Below are 16,339 nucleotides of genomic sequence, written 5' to 3'. Positions count from 1 at the left end.
TGCCAAAGCGTACTCGGTAACCCCCAAGTATAGATACAACCTCTCTCCCTATTCTAGCTACGACAGCAAAAGTGCCTTTGCCCAAATAACCCTTCAGTTCTTGAAATGCTTCCTCGCACTCTACAGTCCAAACGAAGTCCGGCGTACTTATCTGACGACTTAGAAATGAACCAGTTCAATGTCATGACTCTTCCCGCTAGCCGATATACTTGTTTAATATTCTGCGGTGAAGGCATCTCTATCAGTGCTCGTATTTGCTCAGGATTGGCTTATATTCCTCGATGAGTCACAATGTATCCCAAAAACTTTCCTATGGTAACCCCAAATGTGCACTTCTCTGGATTGAGCTTTAAATTGTGTGCTCACAGTATGCTAAATGTCTCCCGCATGCCCTCTAGGTGCTCTTCCTCCGACATACTCTTTTCCACCATGTCATCTATATATATTTCGATTCCCTTTCGGATCTTGCTCTCGAACATTTTTTCTCTCAGCCACTGGAAAGTGGCCCCGGCATTCTTCAAACCGAACAACATCCTCGTATAACAATATGTACCCCCTTCCACTATGAAGGACGTCCTCTCCTGATCCGGTCCATACATCGTGACCTGGTTATACCCCATCAACGCGTCCATGAATGAGAATATTTTGAATCCCGTCGTTCGGTCCACTAGCTCATCCACTCGAGGCATAGGATAGCTGTCTTTAGGGCACTCTGAGTTGACATCTGTGAAATCGATGCACATACGTACCTTGCCATTCTTTTTTGGTACCGCGACGATGTTGGACAACCAATCCATGAACTCCACTTCCCGTATTATTCTTGCTCCTTTTAACCTTGCAACCTCCTCGTGGATTCCCTCTGCATACTTTGGTCTAACGCTTTGCAACTTTTGTCTCACTGGCTTAACATCTTCCCTCATGTGCAAACGATGACATATAAAATCTGGGTCTAATCTGGTGATATCCTCTATTGTCCAAGCAAAGACATCCTTATTATCAGAGAGGAACTGTATCAGTTTGTTCTTCCACTCCTCAAGCAAACTGGACCCTACTGAAGTAAACTTCTCTTCCTCCCCCATCCCCAAATTTACTATCTCAACTCCATCAAGAGTCTTTGGTGCCGCCTCCGCCTCCCCCTCCGCAGAGGTACACTGTAATTGCTATGTCTGCCTCTTCCTAAGGTTCGATGTCTCTCCCTCATCCCCTCGAATCAACCTCTTCACTGTCCCCTGATGACTATTTCTCGCCATCACCTGATCACCGCGAACCTCGTACATCCCTGTCAAGGTGGGAAATTGGATCACCTGGTAGTAAGTGGATGGTACTGCTTTCATCTCATGAATCCACCACCTCCCTAGAATGGCATTGTACTGCGAATTGACGTCCACCACCTTGAATCGAGAGAACACTATCACCGGTCCCGTTGTCACCAGGAGCAAGAGTTCTCCTAAAGGCTCAGCCATGCTTCCATTGAAACCGTACAAATTAGTCTACGATGGTCTTAACTGCTTCCTGTCGATCTTCATCTCCTCCATTGTCCCTCTGAACAACAAATCCACAGCGCTGCCGAATCAATTAGTACCTTTTTCACCATGTAGTTACCCATTGCCACTGTGATTACCAACGCGTCCTCGTGCGGGGAATCAACCGCCTTTAAGTCTGCCTCAGTAAACACTATGCTCCCCCTTTCAGCCGTAAACCATGGGGCTAGCCACGAGTGTCCTGTTGTTTCATTGACTTGATGTATGCTCGCAATTCATCTTATCATATCTCGGTGGGCGTTATGACTCAAAATCTCCCCGCTGAAAATGACATTGATTATCCCCAGTATATTCCCCTGATCTGGTACATGCTCCTCTTTCCCTTTCCCAGTTGTAAACTCCTTCAATAACCCCTTCCCTATCATCCTCTGTACTAACCACGTAAGCGCGTAGCATTCATTCATCTCATGGTTGTGTATCTGATGGTAGGCACAATAAGGCTTACCTGGTATTTCATCTAGCTTGTTTTGCGGCCCTTCATAGCCCTACACCTTCTGAATCAGCGGCAATATTTTGCTCAGCGACCGAATCACCGGTGTCCGTTCCATTTCCCGATAAGGTTTTCTCTCCCTATACTCCTTTCTGACTTTGTTTCTCCCCCTCTTGGGCCGCGAAGAATATCCCCGATACCCACTGCTTCCCCTGTCTGATGCTTCGTATCTTCCGCGATCCTCGCTTCTTTCCAACGACAACACGGCCTTCCCCGACCTCTTCACCTCCTTTTGCATAGTGTCCTCATATCTTATATATTTCTCCACCCTCGGATATAAATCTTGTAATGTCGTGATCTTGTTCTTGGCCACAGACTCGTGTACCCTAGTTCCCGGGCATAACCCCCTTTCAAACACAATCACCGCAGTTCTTTCATCCAAGTTTTCCACCTTCAGCGTCTCCGCCTTGAATCTACATAACAAGTCTATCACCGACTTCGCGAATCTTTGTCTTACGTTGAACAGAGCCACGATATCTACTACCCGAAAGTTTGCTCTAACTCTTGAAAATTGTTTATACTCTTCGACGACAACCGATAATACCAGTCGGAAGCTCCCCCCTTTAAGCTTGCAGGGAATATCATACATCGCAGTCCATCATATCTAGGTTCTTGCCACAACAGCATCTGTTGTCGGAAGTGGTGAATGTGATTTGCCGGATCTCCCTTCTCGTCATACCTCTCAAATCTGGGCTGGTTTAACCGCTTTGGGACCTCAAACTTCCAGATTGCGTTAGCTAATGGGTTGCGGTTCAACCCCGCCACCACCTGGTTCGCCGCTCCACTAATGCCTTTAGCTTGCTCCAGATTCGCTTTCAGGTCACTGGCTATCATTTCCTTCACTTGCTCCCTCGTGAGTCCAAGTAACACATTGTCCGCCAAGTTGGGCCTCCCCTCCTCCTCTTTCTCCGACTCAGACGCCTCTCTCTCTGACTCCTCTATGGTTTCCTTCTCCCTCTGAAGCTCGTCGTTTTCTTCCCTCAACCTCGCTATTTCCTCATGTAACAATTGTGTTCTCTCCGACACCGACGCGGTGGTCTCTTCTCCTCCTTGCTCTCCCCTACCATTCCTCACTGACTCCCCCTCCTCCTCTGCAACAGCCACTTTCCTTGGCCTTCCTACTCCTCTCTTCACTCTTGTGGCCATTTCTCCAGTTGTCTAGATCTCAGTCCCCACAGACGGCGCCAAATGTTGTACCTCTAAATATCACACTCACTATCTCTCTTTCTTTCCTAGGTCTAGCTTCTCTAGTTTTCTTTTTTCCTCCTCTTTCTCTCTCTTTCAATGTTCTTTTTATACAACCTTGTCTCCCATCACAGCCGTCCACCTGTCCTTTCATCCCTCACTCCCCTTTCTGCCACGTGTAGGGTTCCAGCCGTGCACCCGCGTGATCCTGGTCTGCTACTGTACTCATGAGCTCCCTGCATATCTTGCTTCGAGTCCATCCCCATGTCGATCCCCTACTCCTCGGTTCCCACTACCATAGCCCGCATCAGATCGCATTACCACTCATCCATTATATCGCAGATGATCCTACCACTATACTAACACTTTGACTAATCACATCTGAACTAGTTATATATGGATCATAACAGTTCTAAGATCCTAGCTAACACTTTCCATCAAGTATTAGCTCGGCAGCTCGGCCTGCTTCATCAATATATATATATATATATATATATATAAGATCATTTTGGTATAATTGTACGGTCGAACCTACTCATGTGGTGGAGAACAAGACCCAAAATATCGCCTAGATTTATGAGATATCACTCATGTAAATATTCGATATATATATCCACTGAATATATTGAATTTTGTTTTTTCCGATATATCGATATATATCGACTGATATATACAATATAAATTGTTGACTTTGACCGATTTTTATTAATATATCAATGATATTTCTGATATAAAGATATTTATGATATATTATGATATATCGACAAACAAAACAAAATTTTGACAGGTCAACAAAAAAATAGATATCTTCGATTTCTAATATATCTCGTTTTTTTGGGGTATACGATATATTATCCGAATTCGATATTTTGGTCCTTGGTGGAGAATGCAAGTTCGATAAATCAAGCAATCCCCAAAATAATTAAATAGCATGAATTTAGAATCGAACAGCCCATTTGGTACTCGCTATGGGCACCTTCCATTTTATGTTGGGCAGACCCGAAAAAAAATTATTACATGTTTGCCATTGACATAAAAAACATGTTTTGCGTCGGACACCTCCCAACTATATCAAAGTAACCTATTGCAACATTTTATTGCCATTCGCCCTAAAAGACTCCACTTCTTTGCATTCTCCTCCCTCCTCCCATTTTCAGAACTCTCAAGTCTATTTTCTTCTACACAAATCATTGACACAAATTGAGAAATAATATAATGAAATCTTATGAAGTGACATCATTTTGAAATCTTTAATCTATGAAATTCCGGAGTTTGATGGAAAATTAGCCCAAGCGCAATACTACCAAGTCTTCTGGGATAAAGAGTTGAATAACTGTCGTCATCAATAATAAGTATTTCTTTTATGTAATTTCTTGTATACATCAATGGTTGAGCTTGATGCTTTGATCTTTCTTTTTGTCTGACCTTTTCATAAGAGTTTGTAATTGGATAGAAAATGAAGAAGTAAAATGGTGTATAGTGACTGGAGGAGAAGAAAGAAACTGGTTATAATTGGTTTGTCGGTTTTATTTCAAGTTCGGTTTTTTTTGTTGGGGCGTACGGGACCATGCCCAAATTGGACCGGGCTTATCTGGGGTCTGCCCAACACAATTTTGGGGTGTCAATAATAGGACTTCATGTCCCCCAAATGAGGCCTCCTTACGGGCTTAGGGTCAATAAAGTATTTGCTTATCCTAGCGTATTAGGCGGTCATTTATTTCACGTCGCCCAGATGTGCAAAACTAGCCTTTTCAGTCTAAAATTTAGGAAACTTGTAAGTGAAAACTTTCAACAGACTCGGATATAGTCAACAACCAATAATCAACTCAAACCCATCGACATGGTAAAAAAATGTGGGTTAACCGAAACTATAGATCCCAGTTATCCTTATAAAAAACAAACAATTACAACCCAGTTATGAAGATTTGTTCTTTGAAGAACATAATAACTCAAGCATTCTGTACAAAAATGAAAGCCACTCTAACATGATTCAAGGACAGTGCCCTGGTTAATTGACTGTAGAATTATCTGAGATTTTGGTAGTGACTTTCCACTGATTACCATCATTCACATCTCTACCACTTAAGCTGGGAGCCTGGGAGATACGATTCCAGTATCAGTTGTGCATTTGAAGGTGATTTGATCTCAACAATCAAGTAAGTGTACTTCCACTGCTTGTCCACCTTGTCCTTGAACATCTCAGAAAAAACAATTCCCGCTCCATGAGGTCCACGTATACAGAAGTTAACCTGCAAAACATTGGGTTGCATTTGATTTATGGTATAAAAGTAGATGGATTTGGCATGTTAATTCCTTCAAATAAGACTGAACATGAGCAGATAAGTCCCAAAATAATTTCTAGAGACAGATTACCTCAACTCGCTGAACACCATCTTCGTCAGTCCATTTCCTGTTCGGAATCTGTTGGCGAGCATGTCGGTTTCTGCTTTCCTGACCATATCCCGAAATAGGAGATCCAATTCTCGCTCTAACCTGTCAAGCATTGCAAGAAAGAGAATTATGTGAAATGAGGCGGAGATGTTCCCGATAGGAAAAAATTCAGGGCACAACATAAGATTGGGAATAAGTAGCACAACGGAGGACACAAATGTAGACTAGACCCAGCACTCTCTCTCCACCTATTCAATCTCCTGGGTCAAAAATAAGATCAGCCTGTTTATCATTACATGAACCTTTTGGTTTGAAATATTTTCCAAAACCGAATGTGGTCAGGTTTGGTTGGGTTCGTTTCTGACCTAAAGATCCCTCGTCCAGGACAAGTAAAAAAGGTGATCTATCATCCATTTATGGTACACTGAATCAAACCCATGGTACCCATCAGGGAAAGGAAATAAATCCACTCAGTAAGTTACTCAGCAGATAAAAATACACAAATGCAAGCACCATTCTAGTGGAAAATAAATGATTTTGTTCAAAAGGTTGACAATAGTCATATGATACTTGCCCATTTTTCTGTAGCATTCACAAGCGAAGAGGCAGTTAGGTGAGCTGAAAAATAAATTTTAAGAATGGCATAGACATATTGGTCCATTCCACGCAAGTGTCACATGCATCCCGCTACTTCGCTTGACCATCTGCAACACTTCTAAGAAGGTTAGGAATTTCGAATTAGATAACATTGGTGAAAATGACCTCCATGGAGAGGAGATTAATTCCACTGAAAATCAGCCTTTAGTCTTCTGCATGTGAGCCCCTTGGACGTGCGTCTATATTTCTACATCCCATAATACAACCTGACTCTATATACACCTTAAATATAGGTACAAGTCCTACCTTACGTGTGAATATCCAATGAATGGAATTGCGTGCTCTTACAAGCCTTCCCAATGCCTTACTCAATAGATGCACTCTGCGAATTAAAATCTCATCTCCACGTATTGGTTCTAGAAATGCTGACTCAGAGGATTGGCTACTAGAGTTAATCCTTTAATGCCACGTCCTCAAACCCAAAAGGTAAGGTGATAGCTTTGGAGAGAGAGTTAAGAGTTTTGTTCTTTCCCTTTTAAATAAATATGGGCATGGCTTCGGTCCCATATGCAGAGGTCCTATTAATTCTTTGGGATTGGATCATGGCATATGACGTGAGACAAGTTAATAATCATCCTTATAATCTTACAATCCTAGTAGCCTACAGGATCATTAGATCATAGGACCACGTCATAGACAACGCAACCAGAAAATTAGCCTCTCCTACTCCCCAGATAGGAGGAATCCACATTACAATCTCTCTCAACCTCTTACTTACTCATTTCCTCAAAATGGAAATGGGGGGAGGGAGGGGGGTGGTGTACTTTTAAAACTACAGAAGCAGGTTTATTAAGTTCTCACCCAACTCCCAAAAAATGCATCATTTGGGAGCATCTCATATGTGCTTCAGATAGTCTACCACACTGGATTTAGCACTCTTATACCATCATCTACTCAGAAGCATCTCAACCTTGCCCAAAATCAGAGTACATAAGGGAATAAGAGTGTTCAATCTGGTACAGTCTAACTGTCCAAGGCATAGACGAGGTATTTCCAAGTGATCCGCTTTGGTCAGTTAAGTTAATAATTGAGCTCCTGCTGTTCTACAATTGTACATTTTACTTGAGAGGTGGCACTTCCCTTTTCCATTATAAGAAAATGAGAGACCAAGAGATACGAATTTTTTTACAGGGATACAGATACGAATTTTTCTACAGGGATTACAGATACTCATAACTTTAAGAAAACCTAAACTAAAAAGAAATAAAGAATACTAGTCCCAAGAACTAACCTGGTTGTCATTACGTACCCTTTCCAGAGCCTTCCCAAAAACCTTGTGCCTAAAGGAGTCGTGAGATCCAAATATGAGTTAAATCCATAACAAAAGAAACTTCTAGAAGTCCAAAGTTGAGCCAAGAAATATAGTTAAGAGAAATTGTAATAAACTCACTCTTTTGATTCCATTAGTAGCTCATTAATAGCAAAATATCCGCAGACAGTAGCAACACCAAACCCAGCAAGTATGAAAACACTATATGAAGCTCCCTCTACAAATGTCACTGGCTCCTCTGGAATATTGTATGTGGGAGAATCGAAGGGATCATCAATAATAGATATGTCTTTTCTGTGCTGCTCAAGAAGAAATTCTTTATTCGAATATAGAACATGCAAACACCATGTAACAGGAAAAAGAAAATGATAGAATAAAAGATGTAGTACCTATCCGATGATTGAAACTGAACTTAAAAAAAACTGAATAGATATTCAATTTTTTTTCATAAAATAAATAGAAAATATGGAGGCCATTCGTGGCTTACCTGCTGTTGAGTTTGACCTGATAAATGGGAATCTGAAATGGATGCCAGGGACCTAGTGAAACAAGGAAGCACAGGGAGACCTCCATTACATTTATTGAGTTGTTGTGGAGTCAGCAAACTAGCTCTACCCTCGTTAATGTGCCCTCCTCTGAAAAAAATATTATTTCCTGCAGAACATCATGGTCAAGCAATAAAGTTTACTTCCTACTATGTCATTGTCTTTGAAGAGAATTTTTCTTACTGAAACGCACCTCAAAACATATACCAACTATCTAAAAAAGACTAAACGGCCACAAGATCAGACAGACCTACCAAGCGAGACTTGGGCCTTAGGTTTGATAAAACCAAGCCTTTTGGTAACTTTGATAAAACATATCACACCAGCTTATTGCTCTGGGTGAGTTGCACGTAAGAGACGAGGTAATAAGGTGGATAAATTTCATAAACCATGAAACTGAATTCATTTTTAGAGGACACTGACCAAGCAGTCTGTATGGCACACCAAATTGATAAGGCGGATAAATGTCTTAAACCATAAAATCTAATTCATTTTTCTATGACTCTCACAGAGACGGGTATATTCAAGGTCCACCAGTATTGACTACAAGATCATCTATGTAGAGGCCATGGGAGGAGTAAGAGAATATTACTTCTACTTATTAGATGAGTTAAATAACTACCTTCTTGATCTTCAAGAAGCCCTATTGTCTCTACTCAGGAAGTCTCCCTGAATATTTGCCTCAGCACAGTTAATGCTCTCAATCGTTTAGAAGGTAGAAGTCAATTGTAGTAGAAAAGCCTTTGACATGTGTCACTCTTTTGGAAAAGGTAGATCAGATGAAATCAGCATTGGTTGAGTGGTACTGTCAAACACATTATTCAACATATCAGACTCTTCTATGAAAATTCCATTTTTTTCCCCTTTGATGGAATATCAGGGCCAATAATTTCCTTTAGACCCGCATATTTTCTATACATTATTCTCACATGCGAAAACAAATTTCATGATAGGCAAATCAGCAACATACCGTCAACCTTTGATATATCCTGCAGGAGAAAAGATGACAACATACAATTAGCGTCTAGTCATCAATCAGCAAAAAAGAGAACAAATGAATTTTCAGCAACAGTAACCTTTGCCAACAATGTTGCACCAGCAGAAAAGTTTCTCACGCGACCAGACGACTCAACAACCTGCAATTGTAAGACCATCAAAAAGTTTGTACCACCAAAAAAAAAAAAAAAAAATTAATCAAGTGTACTAGATTACATATACCTTATTGAATGAATGAGCAATATTCTTGTTACACATCGTTGACAAGCCCTTTTGATATTTTAGTATACAACGCAAACTATTCATCATCAAATTCCCACTTCTTTCTAATGGCTTTAACACTTTAAAGTTGCTTCAGTTTGAACGAGAGAATAAGAAAGCCCAGGAAACGACACGTGATAAAATCTAAAACCCGCCACCACGACAACAAAGATTTATTATTCTCGAGATAACAACAGCTTGTTTTGGTGGTTTGCTAGCCTGAGCGTGGAATCGAGGTAGAAGATGTTGATGGGGGCATGAATGTAAAGTGACACAATAAATTTGTTTATTCGTGTCACTTTTTTTTTTTTTTTTTTTCTTCAGAATAATATAATACTTTTAGTTTCATTATCGTTTGAAAGTGATTAATTGAATACATGAAGCATAAATACTCTAGGACCTAGGTTGCTTTTTATGTCTTTTTTTTTACAAAAAATCCATTCTCCACTCATCTTTATATATATATATAATAGCAGTCCCTTTTCCTGGTCTGTGAGGGTGTCCACGTAGGCAAATTTTAAGTACCCTATTTACTCACGAGAAATCAGGATGGATTAAGAAAAAAAAAACGGAGAAAAAACTGGTGAACACCTTAAAAAGTCTGCAAAACCCACCGAATCTTTGTTTCGTTTTAAAACACCGAAAGAATGTCTCCGTTATCAAAATAAAGTACGAGTCAATGTTTTTTTAGCCATGGTTGTGCGCTTTTCCTTCTCAAGGCTTTCAAGCCACTTATAAAGTTCAACTGTCAGAGTAATCAAACCTAAACCTAAAAACCCCGCGATTTAAATCAAAAACCAACTATGTTATCTTTCTTCTCCAATGAAACTATGTTTTCATCTTCACCTATGAAACTTAGTCGATGTTGGAGACTATGTTTTCATCTTTCTTCTCCAATGAAACCAACTATGCTATCTTCACCATCTCTTTCAAGGTAACCCAGAATCTCTAACTTTAACGCACTACATCGACTTGCCAGAATTGACATCTCTACAGCTGCAGCAAAATCTACTCACTGTTGGTATCCCGGCTTTTGATCAAGCAACTCTGGAATCGTCATGATTGCTTTCTTTTGTTATTTTAGGAAAATCAATGTTCTTCAGGGCGATGGAGAGGATGTATCAGGTACGGATGTATATCTTTCAATTTCATATTTTAGATATTAAGAGCAATCATAAGGATTTGGTATAACCTGGCTACCTAAACACAAAATTTCTGAGCTTCATATGTGAATTCAAAACTTGCCCCTCGAATCCAAGGGCCAAGATCCATTTGGTTCTTACTCTCCAAGAAGAATTTTATTCATTTGCGTGGATGCTCTAAGGCATCCGACAACTAGGACTTATTCAACATCTTGAATTGACTGAGATTTGTTGCAGATGAAGAAAAAGTGCAAAATGCGACGAAAAGAGGCTTTGATCCTGAAAGAAGAGTAGAGTTAGAGTTCTTTGACAAAGAGAGACCGATGTTTGACCTAGGCGATCTATTAAGAGCTTCATTCTTTCAGTCTCTCTATCATTACTCATTAGTGTGAAAGTAATATAATTACTGTTTTAGTTTTTATTGATTAAGTAGGAAGAATACACCTGGAAACGATTTTCCTATTGCTGTGTAGTTTAAGCAATCGTTTCGATTCCTAACTTACTATTTCGTTGATACTTCTTTCTAGATATGTGTCGTTATCTCTGTGCACCATGGTGCTATTACGGCTGAGTTCCGTGTTAGCAGAACAACATATGCACCAGAAGGCATTATTCTTGATAGTGCAGGTGTGAAGGTAAATGTTTCCTTCTATAATAAAAATATTGCTTGATATGATTTTTTTATTTCTGAATTCCTTCCTCCCATTTTATGATTTTTTTAAAAAAGTTAAGAATCAAACTCAAAATTTTCCTTGCCGAAACTGTGAAATCAAAAGGTATCCCATCCTATTTCCTTTTCGATTGTATCAAATAATATTATACTTTACCCATAAAATAATAAACATATTCTTAATGTCTGTTTGCATACATGATAGTCTGTGTTGACATGCATTTTATTACAATTTTTGGCTTAGAGAGGGATCAAATGGTGTATAGTTTATTTGTTGGTAGCTTGGAAGATTAGAAGCATGACTATTGGTTTCCAATTGGCTGTTTTATATATATATATAATAGCAGTCTCTTTTGCTGCGCTGTGAGGGTGTCCACGTAGGCTAATTTTAAGTACCCTTTTTACTCACGAGAAATCAGGAGAAATCCGGCGATTTCAACTCCCAAAAGTGATCAAACCTAAACCTAAAAACCGGCGATTTAATATAAAGAATCGAATTTAATCCTATGAGGTAAACTTGAATCCAGCATCTAATTCAGAATCCGAGGGCGATGTGGTGTTGTCTGTAGGAGCAATGGGGACTCCCCAAATCCTCATGTTAAGTGGAATTGGACCCTCTGAACTACTTAGCAAGTTCAACATTGCACCCATGATCGATGCACCCCAAGTAGGTCAAGATATCAGAGACCACCCCGGCATAAAATTTCTCTTGGATCTTTGGAATAGGTAATGTGCCTCGGCACAAAACTGGATCCCTCTCAAGTTGTAGGAATTGCGAAAGTAGTTCACGGTTCTTATTTCGGTATGGTGGAGGAAGTAAAACAAATAAGAAGACCAAGAAGGGTTCTCTTGGGAAAGCTAGCCTATCCAAGTTCTAAAGGGAAGTTAGATTTGAATAGTACGGATCGAGAAAAATCCTTTGGAAGAAGATATAACTATCTTCTAGAATAATATGACTTGAACCGGGTGCTACTTGCAGGAGATGCAATCAGAAAATTATGAAGGGAGAGGTAAGTCATATTTTCCCCGACAAAAAAAAAAAATCATAATTAGTCTTTGAACTTAGAAAGTCACATATGAAAAAAAGGACCTACTGCGAAACTTAGGTTACCTTAAAATTGAAAAGGATTCACTTTAGTATAGGTTATGTGTCCCTGCATGTCATTTGTTACATGCTCTTGACATTCACTAGGTAACTGCTGTTGTGCACACTAACATGCCTTATGCGTATGAAGGCATTGCAGTTGGGCGTTGGGTTCGTGTAGCGCAACCACTTCATTTGCAACAAGGATACAACGAATTGGCTCTATTGTCAGACACAGTGTGTTTGCAGGTAATAGTCACAAATATAGATATCTAGGGTCACGTGATCTGATGCCAACATAGGTCTATATAAAAATGCAAAAAGCTAGATTGGCAGATGAAACAAATACTCTCGCAATAGGCATCAAGTTTTGTTGCAACACATGAGGGAAATGTGAGCTTTGTTGCGTCATTGTGCTCTATTTCTACGGATACAGCCTGTTATGTTAGTTATAGAATTTTTTTTGTGGAGTAGTCACTCATAGAATTTTGTTGATTCAATTATGCAGACAACATGCGATGCTAGACACGGCATCATGAGTAAATTTGGTGTCTTGCGATGTTTCCCTTACTTTTAACAGTCATTTTGTATCTGAGTTCAAATAATGAAGAAAAAGTTAGTAGCAAATATATATATTTGAGTTAAATTGTATATATATTTATATTTACATATATCCTTGCGCAGAATTATGGTTCCTTTCTAGAGAAGGATGGAGTAGGATTTAGAGGAAAAGTTAAGCTAAGCGGCTTTTAAAGCGGGAAATTGACCTCTCAAGCTCATTGTGGACTTATCAGGTGCTCCACCCCCCCTCTCCTTCTGTTAGTGTTGTTTTGTTAATTATTATTTAATTTGGGTGTTCCTAGAAAAGTACCGAGAAGAATTGAGGTCGGAAATTACTTGCAAGCCTGTACAGGCACAACTGTCGTAAGCATCCTTACATATTTCCCCATTGCCTTTTCACTTTTAAATCGTTGAGCATATTGAAAATTGAGTCTGTCACAGTTTTCGAAAAGGGGACACAAAAATTTCTTTGTAAATGTTCCTACTGCGCCGGTTTGTTTTGCAAGCCTCAAGTATCTGCATCTTAAGAACATTAGTTTCTCTGGTGACCAGTCGGTTCTAGAAGTTTTAAAAAATTAAAAGTTCTCATGAATCTATTCTAAACTTTCTGAGCATTGGCAGAAGGCTTTCTCTTAAGAATGGACAACTCTTCGTGTGGAACCAGCTGAAATAAGGGCCAAAGATACTGCCTCCGCAGATGAAGTCCTGTACCTCCGCAGAGGCAGAATTGTTGGCTACAAAATAGCAGTAGACTTTGGAAGTATACAATCTCTGAAGGAGATGCGAAGGAGTTCATAGATGCTTGCAGAGATGGAACTGATAGTGCACCCTGGATGTGGAGACAATTCATACCTGGACTCACATGATGGAGGTACCACAAGGGTATGCCAGGTATACCTTCATGTATAAGTTCTTGATACAGCTCATGTCAAGGCCAGAGCTATTGATCTACAACTTCAGAAGAAAGTAGTTCTTGGTAGAGTCAGACCATTTGGTAACTCTTACATTCTCATGCAACTTGAAGAGCAATTGTCGACATGCCCATGTAAGGAAAACACCTAGCAAGGAAGGAAATTAAATAGTAGTTATCTGTAATTTATTGCACTCTGACCTTGATTTTAACATGCCCTTTAGAGCTTTGTATGATCTAATGAACGCCATTCTATCCATGTTGATATTAGTACTTGCACATGTGCTTAGCTGATTTATTCTATTATTTTCTTCCAGACATGGTACACAATGGGATCTTAGGAAATTCTTTATAGAGTATAAATGACAATGGATCAAAGAACATGGCTAACGGTATAGGCAAAATTGCTGATACTAATAATACCAAGTTTGAACCTTTGCTAACTTTAAGCTCTTACACTTATAATACCTTAATGGATATGTACGGGAAGGCTGGCCAACTCCAAGATGTATCTGATTCATTTTCACGAATGCAACGAGAATGAATTGTCCCCACCATCGTAACTTTCAATACAATAATTCACATATGTGGGAACAATGGGAAGTTCAAAGAGGTTGATTCATTGATAAATAAGATAGAAGAACTTCGATGTCTTTCGACACGAACGCATAACATTCTAATTTTCTACATGCAAAGCATCACAATATAACTTCAGCTGGGAGCTACTTTCAAAGATGAAAGAAAATGGCCTCCAACCAAACTATGTGAGTTACCGTACCCTTTTATATGCTTTTTCTATTAGGCATATGGTTGGTGAAGCTGAAGACCTTATCTCAAGATTGATGAGTACATGCATTCTGCTTTAACTAGAATGTATAGTACATTGAAGCTGGGATGCTCCAGAAGTCGAGTTCAGAGTGTTATTCTGCCAGCATTGATGCATTTGGGGAACATGCCCACATTTTGGAATCTGAGAAAGCTTTTATCTGTTGCCAGGAAAGGAAAAACGTACTCTCTGGAAATCATGAGAAAAAAAAGGAGGAATAAACTGCGAAGTAAGAGTACCACCAAATTTAATATTGGACTGGTCTCATTATTTTCAAAATAAACCTTAATATATCTTCTTTCATAATCAAAATAAAGCTTAACAATTCTTTAATAATCTTTTACTATAGAGATCAGTGTCCGTCGATAATGGTAGAAGAACTCGACTCCTCTAGATTTGGATCTACCATTGCAAGGCCGATTTTGTTTTGATCCTTCCAGTTATTGCAACTTACACACCCCCGAGCCCCAACTTCTTGCTTTAACTTCTTTTGGGTCAACAAGTACTGGTGCTTCTTCATCTTACAATGAGCAAGGATCGGACTGTTGTTTCAACAAACCATCTAAGCTTGAAAATAGTTTGCAATTTCTGACCTTCTAGCTCATACCGTTCTTAGACCTCATCATGTGTATGTGCAAACATTCATATGTATTTGAAGTAGACAAGAGGAACCCTTGACATCGAAGAATATAACCTGAAAAGAAATCAGAAAAAGAAAAAAAAAAAAAAAAATGTTCAAGTAGTTGTGGGTGACCTACCCGTGAATGTTTATTGAAATTTTAGTAGAATGATTAGCACCCTCTATTCCTTAGCAAAGTAGAATGGTTCCACCGAACTCTAATAATAAATTATACCTCTAATAGACTTTTTATCTATATGAAACACAAACATCAAACATTAATGCTGCCAAGTTATCCTACCAAACGCACCACATAGATTACCTTTTGATACTTTTCACTTCCACCCATGGCAACTCCAATGTCTAATGCTGCCAAGGCAGCTGTGTCATTGATTCCATCGCCGACCATGGCTACAATTTTCTGATCCTTCTGAAGTTGACTAATGAACTTCTTCTTTCCATCTAGCTTGATTCCATTTCTTTTCTAACCGTTCAAATATTTAATGCAAATAACAGCAGCAATGTAAATGCCTAGCATCAACTGGTAATCTAATTCCCCAAACTGCCAATGATTCTTTCAAACGGCCAAAAAGTCTCTACAAGCTTCACTTCTGCTCTCAAGAGAATCCTGCCAAAGACAATGAAACTACACAATTAGGAATTGTGTATACCTATAGAAGTTCAATGTGCTATTGTCTTGCCTGCGATAAGTTCAATATTGTCTTGCCACTGCGGGAAGCGTCTCCAATATTAACTACTAGAGCTCCAGGGTCCCAATTAATTATGTTTCTTTGATCAGTTTTAATTTAGTTTCCTAATCTATACACAAGTTTCCAATATTTATCGAGTTATTTCTACAAGTCTTATTTCAGCGAGTTCTCTCAGCAACTTTACATTAACGATTAACGGCCTTATCTCTTTCATACCAACATGATTTTGAGTTCTTCTTACTACGTAGCTATGTCTACAAGAAAGCGATGGTCAACCAAAACACAAACGGGGTGTCAATCAACCCCTCCCACAAATTCAACCAAAACAAACAAAATTCCTTTATAAGACACTAGAATCACTGGACACCCAATCAGGTCAAGAATAAAAGAATTTTTTTACACCTTATTCAACATGTTTGCTTTATTACACTTACGCATGGCATATAAGACAAGATGTATCTGCCAAGGTCTCTCTCTCTCT

The 16,339-nt window shown here is 39.3% G+C and overlaps 1 protein-coding gene across 1 annotated transcript; it reads right to left on the bottom strand.

The window, feature by feature from the left end:
* Nucleotides 1-5,020: 5,020 nt before the first annotated feature.
* Nucleotides 5,021-9,722, bottom strand: LOC147504997 (putative mitochondrial import inner membrane translocase subunit TIM21). Its single transcript, XM_086557613.1, has 8 exons — nt 9,298-9,722; nt 9,156-9,215; nt 9,050-9,068; nt 8,022-8,188; nt 7,655-7,833; nt 7,496-7,544; nt 5,590-5,709; nt 5,021-5,465 (listed from the first exon to the last, which is right to left on the bottom strand). Exons 1-8 carry the CDS (start codon nt 9,382-9,384, stop codon nt 5,292-5,294), a joined length of 855 nt encoding a protein of 284 aa, XP_086413739.1. The 5' UTR covers nt 9,385-9,722; the 3' UTR covers nt 5,021-5,291.
* Between the last annotated feature and the right edge of the window lie 6,617 nt (nt 9,723-16,339).

Source organism: Coptis chinensis, chromosome 4, assembly GCF_015680905.1.
Source record: "Coptis chinensis isolate HL-2020 chromosome 4, ASM1568090v1, whole genome shotgun sequence".
Taxonomy (NCBI): Eukaryota; Viridiplantae; Streptophyta; class Magnoliopsida; order Ranunculales; family Ranunculaceae; genus Coptis; species Coptis chinensis.
The sequence above is the reverse complement of the archived record's forward strand: the minus strand, read 5'-3'. Positions and strand labels throughout refer to the sequence as shown.

Excerpts from the sequence above, each read along its gene's own strand:
- LOC147504997 (XM_086557613.1), bottom strand. The coding sequence starts at position 9,384 with ATGATGAATAGTTTGCGTTGTATACTAAAATATCAAAAGGGCTTGTCA. Across the intron at positions 7,834-8,021 it reads CAGGTCAAACTCAACAGCAG|CACAGAAAAGACATATCTAT; the intron begins GTAAGCCACGAA and ends CTTCTTGAGCAG. Across the intron at positions 5,710-7,495 it reads GGGTACGTAATGACAACCAG|GTTAGAGCGAGAATTGGATC; the intron begins GTTAGTTCTTGG and ends AATGCTTGACAG.